The following is a 12,740-nucleotide window of genomic DNA, read 5'->3' as shown; positions in this document are numbered from 1 at the left end:
GCCCCAGCTCCCTCAGCCTCTCCTCATAGGATCTGTGCTCGAGTCCCTTCACCAGCCTGGTTGCCCTCCTTTGGACCTGCTCCAGGACCTCAATCTCCTTCCTGAACTGAGGTGCCCAGAACTGGACACAGTACTCGAGGTGTGGCCTCACCAGCACTGAGTACAGGGGCAGAATCACTTCCTTGGACCTGCTGGCCACGCTGTTCCTGATACAGGCCAGGATGCCATTGGCCTTCTTGGCTACCTGGGCACACTGTTGGCTCATGTTCAGCTTCCTGTCAATCCAGGCTCCCAGGTCATCTTCCAATTTAGATTTATTTGTGAAGAATCTCATTGGCATGGTATTACAGCACATTGTGTAATGAACCAAAGCATGAACTAGAGATGATCAGGAGGTCATTTTCAAAAGTGCACTCCTGATAAATGATGTTACTCTAAACACATTAATTGTTTCTCCCAGTATGGGACCCTTGGGTCTGTCTCTGAATGGGGAAGGGGATTGTATCGCATCCTTCTCTGATGTTTACATGAATCTGTAAATGGTGAGTAGAAGCTGGTAGGGCAACTCTACCAACTTCTAGAGGTAGTAGCTAGGGCCTAGCAACTTACTCTTGAACCCAAAAGACACTACATCAACTGAAGAGAGGCATCAGCCCAACCTCCTCAGAGGCAGTAGCAAGAAACAACCAGTACCAGAGGTTATTCCACTTTTATCTGTGGCAAGTAGCAACAAGAACTACTGGCAGACCAACTGAACTTCAGTTCAGGATGATGCCAGAGCCATCCAAGAAGAAATATGATCTCATGTTCTAAAAATTTGGCCCCTGCTGCAGCTGAAAATCTATCTTGAGCTCCATTAATTAGAACATTGGCATCTATTTATGCATAAAAGTTAATGAATATTCATCAGAAATGTTGATTGAGGTGATGCTATTTGCATATTTTTGCAAGATTTTTAGACCTTTACCCTTAGGTATTCTAGTATTCAAGATATTAATGTGTCACCAAGGGAAATTCTGATTAGGTATTAGTGGAATACACTCATAATGAAAGTGGTCAGATGTTTGAACAGATGCTCAGAGATGTTGTGCACCTCCATTCTTGGTGGTGTTTAGAACTTGAGTGGACAAGGCCCTGAGCAAAGTGAAATATCTTTGATTTTAACTTTGAAGTTGTTCCTGCTTTGAGCAGGGGATTGGGACAGTTGACATTTAGAGGACCCTTCTAAAATAGTTGTTTTTACAATTAACACGGAAGAATAATGTTCCTACATTTTTAGCACTAATATGATGGGTACAAATATGTAACCAGTGCTATCATGGTTAGAATTAGTGCAGAGGTAATGAAATAATCCTGTTAATTGTGTTGCAATACTTTCTGCTTTCATTAGGAAGGTAGTTCAGGAGTTCATTAACTAATGTTTCTGATTGCAATCCTTTCATGGTAGCTGGTTAAAGTAAAGCCTGATTTCTCCATCTACCTTCTTACAGGGTTTCATTTGAGCAGTTAATGTATGGTGAAACTGCAGTGACAGCCTTGCTTGTATTAAGGTACCTCCAGATGAGTCCTGATGATTCATAGTAAATGGTTTAAGAGACTGAGAGCAGCACATACAGCCAAGGACAATAATTCTTAAGCTGCACCAGCCTGAATGGCCAGGGCTGGCTTGGAAGCTTTGCAAAATGCTAGCACAACTTACCAATGAACTTTTCCAAGGCAGGCCAAACTTTTAAGACTGAGCATTAACATACATATATGTGCTACACACAATTATTTTTGGTAACCTAATCCTAGCCCTAAGTATGATTATAATCTCTGGAAAGCTTACTGAAATGTTATGCTAAGAAAAAAAAACTATAAACTTCCTCTGCTCTACAAATTTTCTGAAGATAATGTGAAACAATTAGTGGCTAAATGACCAATCTATTTCTTCTGTCAGCTTGGTATGGATATGCTCACCCAATGAGAAAACAGGAACCAAGCCATGGGATTAAGGCAATCTCTCATCCAGACAGCAGTTTCTCATAGTGAATAGGAAATACACTGAGTGAGCAGTTTGCAAGCCAGAGGCTAAGATTCCTGTTACTAGCAAACGTTTGTGTAGTAATTCTCAAGCAGATTTGTAAAAATTAGAGTTAGTACAAAGGGTGAATTTTGTGGAATAAATGGCTTCCTATGAACATTTCATCCAGGGGTATCTACAACACAGGGGAAGGAAAAGCTGCCTAGAGGTAATAATGGCTTAGAACATCCACGCCAGTCTTTTCAAGGAAACTCATCATGTCAAAAGCTTTGTCAAGTAATGTAATAAAACAAATATTAGCTGTACAGAAGGATCCCTCTTAGAGATCAACATACATATTACAAGAGAATGGTTGCCACCTGCTTTCAGATCTCTGTATGTTGCAGAAAGTGGCTCTCATGTCAGTGCTGGCTTGTTGTGCCATCCCATGGATTACCCAGAGTGAGCTGGCTCCCTGCATCTGCCTGAGATTCCTGGTTGCTCTTATCCAAAGATTGCTGCAAAGAGAAATCCCTACGTGTGGCTGTGAGCCCTCCAGCCAGAAAGGTGACTTGTCACAGAGGTTGGGCTAATCTGTACCTGAACTTTGCAGATGGTTCCACCATCTGAACCCCTGAATGTTGGAGAGGAAAAGATGAGAAATCTTGTAGCCCTCATTGGCAGGAGAGGAGTACCATCAGATAATCTGTGTAAGCAACTTTTCCGTGTGCTATCTTGGGCTAGATCTGAAGTGACATTATTGACACTTAGCTAACTGCTCTCAGAGGCTACTAATTTAATGAAAGATGTTCTGAAGGAGTACTTTCTGCTGCCAGCTGTCAGATGAGTTGGTCTGTATCATGCAAAAGACTAAACTATATGATCACAGTGACAGTATAAATTCCTGAAACTTGACAACCAGCTTTGCAAAAATCGAGCTGACCTCACAAGGCAAATGCCTCTGGGAGCTTCTGAGATCCAAATTTTAGGACTGATGTGGCTATTACCCTGGGTGGCATTTTGAATTTTCATTCTGTTTCTTAAATTAGCTGTGGGTGAAGGCTGTTTCTTGGAGCAGTTTGAAAAAGTTGAAATATTATTATATTTGAAGAGGGGATGGGGACAGGTGGGAGGAGCTTGGTGGTGAAGAAAGATGCTTGTCCAGAAGTTCTTAAAAAATTTATGGATATCAGAAGTATGACCTTCCTTTTAATTGGTTTCAACCCTGTTCAGCCTAGGGTGGGAGAATGGTTCAAGTCACCCCCTGCATTACCATACAATATGGGACCTCTGCTGGGATAGTGTTCACGGCCCTAGTAATGGAGGGGGAGCTGAGTTAAAGCAGCAGCTGAACTCACATCAGGATATTGGGACAGTTTTGCAAATTGAATTGAAAAGAATCACATTGGGTCTTTGATTGATATCCCTGCTATAGCACAGTTCAAGGATTTTCCTTCTACTGAAGAGAAGAGGAAATACTCTACAATAGGATGATAGTGTGGAGCATTGCCCAGTGGGTATGGGAGGGGAGCTGAGTAGGTAAGTGCATCAGTAAGATGAGTGGCATGTTTGATGTCTTGAATACTTAGTTGCTCTGGAGGAAATTCTCTCTCATTTCCTTATCTCAAATTTACTTGGCATCTGAGCTTTGCTGGAACAGAGTTGCCAGCCACAGAGTTACAGCTGCTGAATCCCTTCTGAGCATCTGTGCTTAGCTGAGGATGGTATGGCAGTTTTGCTCTTCATCTTTCTAGTTGCATCTTCCTGCTAATCTCTTTCCTCTGGTTGAAAATGTCAGCCACTTTGTTTTAGGACTTTCAGTAAATGTTTCCCTCTCATCAGAGGAACATGAATTATACTGCATACATCAGTGGAACAGCTTTGTGGCTGTTTCATGTGGTCAGCTATAGCACTTGTTATGGCAACTGCATAGGTGAAAAAAGCCCACTCACTGATTTGCTCTATAAATACTGTTCCCAGTTATTTGAGCAAAGTGCAGAGCCCAGCTGCAACTGCATTTGATCTTTCTAAGTTAGGGCTGAAGGCTCGAGATGCTCCTTAAATTGCAGTTACCCTACTGAGGGAGGGTATGAAATGGAAAGTGTCATTTTTTTTCTTACTCTTGCTTCCCCTCCCACCCCAAAGACTGGATTGAATATAACTAATAATTAATATGAAGGTAAGGATCTCTTAGGATTCTTACCAGGAGAGCAGTAGTTCTGATCCTTGTTGCAGTCACTACCTTTGCTCTCCCAGGGACCTCCAGGAACTGGATGTTTGGGGGTCTTGAAATGAGTGCTCTTCTTTGTGGGACAAGTAAGAAAACATCATGAAGTATGAAATTGTCATTGCTGTAAACTCATTTTCCTAATTTTTATTGGCAGGTCCAGGCAAATGGAAGCCATTTTCTGAGTTCTGTACTTAAGCTACCATTGAACCACTGTCACTGCAGTTGTATTCTTAGTTCTAGAAAGTCTTTAAACATCATCTTAAGTCTCATTAAAGCAATGGAGATGTATGTATAAGCCCAAAGTTATTCATATGGTGAAGTGATGACCTCAGTTCAGACTTTCTAAATCTCTCTGCTAAAGGCTTTGGTGATACACAATAGTGAACAGCTCACAGCATTGCTACTATCAGTATTTGCAGTAAAAACATGAAGATGAACCTCACTAGACATTAGCTTCTTTGGTGTAAGAGAAGCTGTTTGCTGCTGATTACTGTAAAAAGTTATAGCAAATGGAACAGTATTTTTACTTCCTCCCATCTGGATGCTTTTATTTTGAATCTTGGCTCTAGGTCCTTGCCTGCTGTTCTAAATGAATATATTTTTTCTGGGCAGGTATTTGATATCTTAAAGATTAATTTTTGATAAATAAGTATTTTAGATTTTCTTGCCAATGTTTCTGATCCATGAATGCAGCTGAAAAAAAAGGGGATAGGAAAACCTACAAGAAAGCAAAGATGTGATTTGAGGCTTTTTAAAAGCTCCCTGCATAGTAGCTGTCTTTTAAAAAATACTATTCTTGGTTTGAAACTTTAATTCTGGGCGTACATTTGGTGCCCAGATGGTGCAGACTCACACAGAAGCCCATCGCGCTGTCAGGGCAGGCGGATACATATGTAAATATTTTGCCTTTTCCCCCTATAATATTTGGCTTTGTCTAATTTAATTGCTGTCAAAGGCAGAATGTGGAGAAGGCTTAAGAGGAGCAAACAATGAGGACCTTAAATGTTTGTATTGCTCTAACTTTGGAAGATGCCTCTAGACCGCGATGTAACTAATAATTTTGTTTTGTGGGTTTTACTCTTCATGCTGTGGATCTGTGATGCATGATCTGAGTTCATGCCAAGCAATATTTTTACAACTTGAGGTAGAAACCTGTATTTCTAGTGGCATAAAAGCATATTTAACCCCTTGGAGCTGTCGATACAAGGCTAATGGCTCTGCCTTTTCAGTTCAGGCTGACAGTAAGTGTCTTCTACCTTCCTCTTGGTGTATAGAGCTCTTTATTATTTATATAATTCATTGCTTCATTTAATTTCGTCTATTGAATGGTTGTCTTCATGTATTTTTAATACATAAAAGCATTTCCAGCACAGCTGCTTCCCTGACCAGTGGCAGCTAGTAGCAAACAGTGTGGTCAACCACGTTAAGGATGCCGATTTCGTTATTAAAGGCTTAATCCAAAATGCCGTAAAATATTGACAGAAAAATTACTTTAATGAGCTTTGAATCTGACTGTGTAGTGAGAAGGTCTAAGAAAATCAGTGTCTGTGGAGGATGATGGCAAAATGGATGTAGGAAAACATACTGCTTTTCAGCAAAGCCATAATGTCACAGGTTTCTGATCAGATGTGAAATTTGGCTTAGGCTGCGATTCATGGAAAGCATCCGGCTATGCCAAACACATTCCTCTGAGGACACTAACTCTGCAGAGACATGCCAGGAGATCAGGGCCTGGAGGTGTGATTGTTGTAAAGGAAGGAAAGTGGTTGTAAAAAGAGAATATCATAATATGAGCAGAAGATAAGCAGAAGGAGCACATGGGGATTTTTTTCCACAAGAAATAGATGAAATCCTGAGTAGAGGGGAAGAACATTGCCCATTCATGTTTCCACCTGAGGGTCATTATTCAAGGGTGCCCCAAAAATTCTTTTTTTTTAGCCTGCTATGAAAGTGCCTGGGTACCCACATACCATAGCCTGTCATGCAAGCTTCTTGTCTTGCTTCTTGGGTGTGGGGTCAAAGAGGGTAAAGAAAATTGTTTACAATCATCTATATTATTTTTCTGGTGTTGCCTTTTGTTACTAAAGGAGTGGTCAAAGATGTTTGACTTGTATATCTCCTGGAATATTGTCACTGACATTACTGCAGGACAAGCCAAGATGTGGATTTACAGTTTCTCCACAGTAAATGCTGGTATGCCTGCTGCTAGCTCATGGGTCAGAGAAAAGGAAAGAAAAAGGAATGATTTGCCACATAAATATATGTATCTGATGGCAAAAGCAAACACTGGCAGCTACTCCTGAGCCTTTTGTGTATCCTCAGTTGAGATGTGAGCTTACCCTACAGGTCACTTGGGTCTGCCATGGGCTAAAGGTAGCACTGACTGTCACAGTGAGCTGCTGGTATTGCTGGAATGGTATTGCTGGGATTGCTTTGCTTTTTGTTGTCAAGCCCATTGGGTCTACAGCTGTGAGGACATCTTGCATTCATTTAACAGCACTTTCTTTTCTTAATTTTGCCCTTCCCAGGAGCAATTGAGAGGTGCACATACATCAAGTACCACTACTCCTCAGCGACCATTCCCAAGAACCTCACCTACAACATCACCAAGACAATCCGCCAGGATGAGTGGCATGCACTGCGTAAGTGTTGCTGGATTTCTTCTCTGTTCTCCTCACGTGCAGACTAAGGGAGGTGCTCCCTGATAAATGTGACCAAAGGCTTTGACTGACAACCTGCTCAGAGCCCTCTTCGTTTGTCTTTGTAGCAGACTGATCCATTTGCTCTTAGAACCTACATCTCTGTTTCTGCTGCTGACTAGAAATTCTGCTGAGGCATGAAAAAGTGGTAGTGGGGAAGACACATTCACATGCAGAGTTAAAAAAAAAAAATGAATGACAAAATCAATACTCTGTTTTTTTAATTCAGTAGAATGCTCTGTATGTGACTGTATTCTCATAGAGTTTATGCTGCTGCTGAGTCTCCTGCTTCCAGCAGAATTCATTGCTGGCTTTTATTGTAGAATATGTCATGCTGCCTGCAGCTCTTGGGTGAGTGAGGCATCAATCTCCTATGAAGATCTAGAAAGAGAAACGTTGTGGCCTTTGAGGCATTGGGAACAGGCTTAGCCCTTAGTGGTAATTGTAGCCAGTGGTCACCAACTTGTAACATTTGCTGAAGCGAGGAATCTGGCAGGGATGGAATTGCCTTAAGGTGTATTGGTTGGCCTTGAAGCTTTTCTCCTCATCTTGTAGATGGAAAAGGTTTTTCACTAGTAAAATGGAAGAGGCGGGATTTCACAAGGAAGGGTGCCACTGCAACTTGCTCTTGTTACCACACGTTCATAAGGACTGATGAATGTCCTCAGCTCCTGTATGGAAGGAGTTAACAGATCCTTGAAGAGGCAGGGATTGAGTGGTGCTGATTCTGACTGAAAATCATGAAAGGTGGTAGTGGGCAGCTACTGTTCAGATTCTGTCAATCTGAGAAATGTGTAGTACTTCACAGAGCTTTCAGACCCTGTTTCACTCCTGTCCTATGTAGCTGTTTTTTGAGGGTCCCTTTAAGCACTGGGGAGGAGAAGGTGTGATGATATAGCCTGTTTCCTTCATTGGTAAGATTAGATCTGGATTCAGATGCATTGATGCTTTTAGACCTGCCTGGTCAAAGCCGGTAAAGCATTAAGGAAGTTCTAGAGGGTCCTGCTAAACTATTTTCTGTTTTGAATTTTTTCTCTGTGTGTATAAATACATATTTTTATTGTGACATGATGAAGAAAACAATTATTGAACTTATACCTCTCAGATGGTTGTAATGGGCTAGTCTGGCAAAATAGAGTGCTGTGCTAATTTGTTCCTGAAATAAGAAGGTCAGATGGTTTGGTTCCCTTCAGGTTTTCTGCTACCACCTGTCATCGCTGCTGGTGTTAATTTTATTTTAACATTGCTCATCTGTGAGCAAAAAGAAACACTCCCCCCACCCACAAGATATCTTCTGTTAGGATTCATAGGACAGTAGGAAGGGTCTTTGGTTTATACTTCTGCTTGTGTGTGTGAGCCTTTGCCACTGCTGTGATGAACAATGACTTCTCTGTAAGCAAACACTGGGAATCTTACTATTTAAAGTAGGAATTATTGTCTTAAAGAAGTTAATCTTTATCTTAGCAATGGCTCAAGTAAAGGGTTATGCTGTAGCACTGTTATTTTTTTAAATCTCCCAACTTAAGTATCACTACTAATGTTCCTGGCCATGTAAGACACTTGGTGTGTCTCTGTTTTGGGATGAGTGTGGTGTGTTGGCAACTGATGGGACCCTTCAGCAGGGTATTTGGTAGTCTCCAAAGTGGCAGTCTAGGCACACTGTACTCACATATTTACATATCTGATTTGGTCTGAGGCACTTTCAGGGTGAGACTTTGTGTTCCTTCCCTGGGGAGGCTACACCAAGTGTCTGGGTGTGCATCCATATTTCTGACCCAGATTTTCTTGCTGGTTCATGAGTCAGATAAGTGTAGGTAGATTTAGATAGAACTGAAATTTGAAGAACCATATCTGAAGACAGGGGAGGAAAGAAATGCTTTTGCTGAAGTGCATTCTTCTCAGGTACAACTGTGGGTGTTTGATATGAAGGGTTCACCACTGGAGGACCTGGAGGCCACTCTGTTTAAGAATGTTCTGAACCTCTGTGACTGTTCCCTGTGTAGGAACAGTGAATTTGCTATTTTTCTCTAAAACACCTCTTTTAAAAGACAAGGGCAATACCAAACTTTAAAAATTGTATTTTGGTTGAGGAGGATGTTCTTCCTTTGCAGCAGAGTAGGCATAAACTGGGGTAAGACTCTAAGTCCCTTCATAAAGTGTCTGTAATTTTAGTCCTTGCCTTAGCAGCCAACCTGATTCTCTGCCTCTGGACTAGCTTCATCCAGGACACAGCTACTTCAGTTCACAACTGCTCATCCTGAGCTAGAACAGTGTTTCCAAGTGAAACTGCCCATTCTTTTCCTCTGAGCAATTTCTTCTTCAGAATTTCCCTTTGCTGGCTACTGTGGCAATTAAAAATAAAAAAGGGAAGGGCTCAGGCCCATTGTTCTTCCTGCTCTTTCCATGGGTGAGATGGAAAGAAAAGTATCTCCTGAGGACACACTGAGGCAAAAGTGCATCCTGAAGAATTTCAAAGGAACTGGAAAGAAGAAACAAGTGATTGATCACCCTACTAAAGAAAAACACCTCTTCCAGGCTGAAGCCACTGCTGTCCTTTGTAATATTTGTATTTCAGTAATGGTTATTACCCTTCCCTGGGGCATGGGCAGCAAACTGTTAGGCCTGAGATGGAAGTCTGGAGCTTTTCCTCTTTACTGGTTAGGAGATCAGAGAAGAGAGGGTTCCAGCTGTGCCCAGCAGACTGGTGGGCAGGACTGATTCTCCAGCAGTTTTTCATGAAATGCAGGAGTGGGTGAGGGGCAATTAATCTGAGGCTGAAGATCCCATGGCACCAGTCAGCACAGAAAGCAGGGACCCTCCAGCAGGGCTGCCAGTTCTGCTAGAAGAACCCAGGGGAGGAGCTGGACCTGAAGGAGTGGTTTGGTCTGCCTTTATATATATATATAATTTTCTGTTCTTTTTTACATTTTCAAGGTGGAACTTTTGCTCCAAATTGATTGCCTGTGAGAGCATGAGGGAGGAGATAGGACTTCACTTCCCTGAAAGTGCTTCCTCTCAACTATTTCTGGTTAAATAGGGATGGAAGGAAGGATGACGTAGTATCACCATCTCTTGCCTGTCAGGAGATAAATTCTTATCTAATTAGACAAAGCAAGTGTCCATATGAGCTGGGAAAGGAAGGGAAAAAGGAAATAAAGCTGTATCCTGAGCACAAGTAACTGTTCTATGGCAAATGCCAGTGTAATGACATGCTTGCTGCACTATATGGTATTTGCCATCCCATTTCGGCCTTGTGCAGAGTAACTTTCCATAGTTCTGACTTCTGAAAAACTCCAGTAGCATCCCTGATGGAAATGGAGATATACATTATTAGAACAAAAATCCAAGAAAAGCTGAAGAGTTCTGTATTTCTTTGCATATTCACTTCCATGTGTCTCATGCCATTCTTGTAGGTTGGTTTTCAGTATGCTGCAGATTTGTGTTCACAAGAGATGATAAAGTGATCACTGCAGGTGCTTGAGCTGTGGGATATTGTACAGGAATTGGGAGGTGTGAGAAGCATTTTCAGGTGATAGAATAACCACGTGAAATGGATGCCTGTGCTTTGAGAAAACTGACTGCAAAATGATGCTATATTGATACTAATTTTTTTCCTCTTGATCCCCAAAACTTCAGGAGAAGTTTATCTGGTATTTTATGGCAAAGAAGGTGAAAATCTGTGCTTGCTTTGAAAATGGCAGTACCACCAAGGCAAAGAGGGGATGTGCTGTATTCAGTCTGGCATATTCCAGGAACCAACAGTGCTGTTCCTTAAAGGCACTGGGAGGGGTAAGACACTCAAAGCCCAGGGAGTGTTTAGCCCACTGGCTGAGTCCTCAGAGCAAAGCAGTCACCTGTTGGGTTAGTGCTGTTTTATACCATCAGAGGGGCAGTAGCAAGGTTGTCCCACTTGTTTTTGGCAAATAGGCTATAGACAAGCAAAGCTTTCTATTGATCTTCTGCTGCAGTCTTTAAGAAACAACAGTTTAGTGAAGGGTAACCACAGCACAGAAGAGACATTCACAGGCAGAAATTCCTACATATGCTTAAGTCAGCTATCTGCATTTCATTGTCTTGCTGGGAGACTTTGGATTAGAAACTTATTTTAAGGAAGCCAAATAGTGCAGAAAAGGCAGGAAGATAGAGATAAGAGGAGAGGATTATCTTCATACTTAGAGCCAGTCTACCATGATAATATTTTATTTTTGCCTCTAGCTCCTTTTGTTTAGGCCTTATGGTTCCTTGCTCATTTTTACCTCTCAACATACTTGTATTTGCTGTGGGACCTCTTTGTGCATCCATTCCTTGAATGATTTCACAAAGAACAACTGTGTGGGTACTCCAGGCCTGTGGCTTAGCCTGCTGTGGGCTCAGACCTGCCTGGAGCCTCACAGGGGTGGTGCCTGGGGGTCCCTCTGCTGTCTTCCCCTCTGTGGTCTTGGCAAAGGAAGGGTAAAGAGAGGCCTTTCCAGGGCTACCTTCTTTCCACAAGAAAGTGTGGCTGAAAAACTCTTCAAATAACCAAGCTGCTGGTGGGTCTTCTTGATGGTTTTTTTCCTCTCAAAGAACAAGTCAAGAGAAGCCACTGCATCTTCCTTTTTCTTCTGACTTGGTAGCTGAAATGGGACAAATGCTGCAGGGTGCATACACAGGGCCTTTGAATGGCAGAGCTCTCAGTGGCTTCAGCTGCATTGCATGAAATTCTTCAGATCAAAAGGGAGATGAAAAATTATTCTTTCCCTCCTAAAGCTTTTACTTTGCTGACTCATAAAGCCTGTCATTTATTTTCCTTCCTTCCTTCCTTCCTTCCTTCCTTCCTTCCTTCCTTCCTTCCTTCCTTCCTTCCTTCCTTCCTTCCTTCCTTCCTTCCTTCCTTCCTTCCTTCCTTCCTTCCTTCCTTCCTTCCTTCCTTCCTTCCTTCCTTCCTTCCTTCCTTCCTTCCTTCCTTCCTTCCTTCCTTCCTTCCTTCCTTCCTTCCTTCCTTCCTTCCTTCCTTCCTTCCTTCCTTCCTTCCTTCCTTCCTTCCTTCCTTCCTTCCTTCCTTCCTTCCTTCCTTCCTTCCTTCCTTCCTTCCTTCCTTCCTTCCTTCCTTCCTTCCTTCCTTCCTTCCTTCCTTCCTTCCTTCCTTCCTTCCTTCCTTCCTTCCTTCCTTCCTTCCTTCCTTCCTTCCTTCCTTCCTTCCTTCCTTCCTTCCTTCCTTCCTTCCTTCCTTCCTTCCTTCCTTCCTTCCTTCCTTCCTTCCTTCCTTCCTTCCTTCCTTCCTTCCTTCCTTCCTTCCTTCCTTCCTTCCTTCCTTCCTTCCTTCCTTCCTTCCTTCCTTCCTTCCTTCCTTCCTTCCTTCCTTCCTTCCTTCCTTCCTTCCTTCCTTCCTTCCTTCCTTCCTTCCCTCCCTCCCTCCCTCCCTCCCTCCCTCCCTCCCTCCCTCCCTCCCTCCCTCCCTGACCACAAAAAAGAGAATTTCTGTTTGTCTGCTCTTCTCCTGCTTGCCACCCAGGCCTGTCTTCCAGAGGAGCTGTTTTTTGTGTCCAGGAGAGTGCTGCATCTGGGCAGAAAGTGGCTGGAATTGCTATGGAAACTGATCTCTTCCTGCACAGCTTAAAAATCATGTCACCAGCCTGCTCTAGAGAGGACCAGTTCACACACAGGTAGCTGATGCTTCCTGTGAAATGTTTAGACTTTCCTATTTTGGGGGGAAATGCTTCTTCTCTGGGCACTGTGGCATCTCCTGCCTGTCTCCTACCCCCCCACTTCCACTGCAGGACCATGAAACATGGGATCTGAATCCAGAGCATTGGCATGGGGAGCTGCA

The 12,740-nt window shown here is 42.7% G+C and overlaps 1 protein-coding gene across 1 annotated transcript in view; it reads left to right on the top strand.

Annotated features, from left to right (window-relative positions):
- TMEM178B (transmembrane protein 178B) overlaps positions 1-12,740 on the top strand; it is a 233,255-nt gene that overhangs the window by 55,303 nt on the left and 165,212 nt on the right. Inside the window, exon 3 of the mRNA XM_071727201.1 lies at positions 6,761-6,874. Coding sequence (XP_071583302.1) covers positions 6,761-6,874 — 114 coding nt within the window. The remainder of the gene's footprint in view (positions 1-6,760; positions 6,875-12,740) is intronic.

This window comes from Heliangelus exortis, chromosome 1, assembly GCF_036169615.1.
Source record: "Heliangelus exortis chromosome 1, bHelExo1.hap1, whole genome shotgun sequence".
Lineage (NCBI taxonomy): Eukaryota > Metazoa > Chordata > Aves > Apodiformes > Trochilidae > Heliangelus > Heliangelus exortis.
The sequence above is the reverse complement of the archived record's forward strand: the minus strand, read 5'-3'. Positions and strand labels throughout refer to the sequence as shown.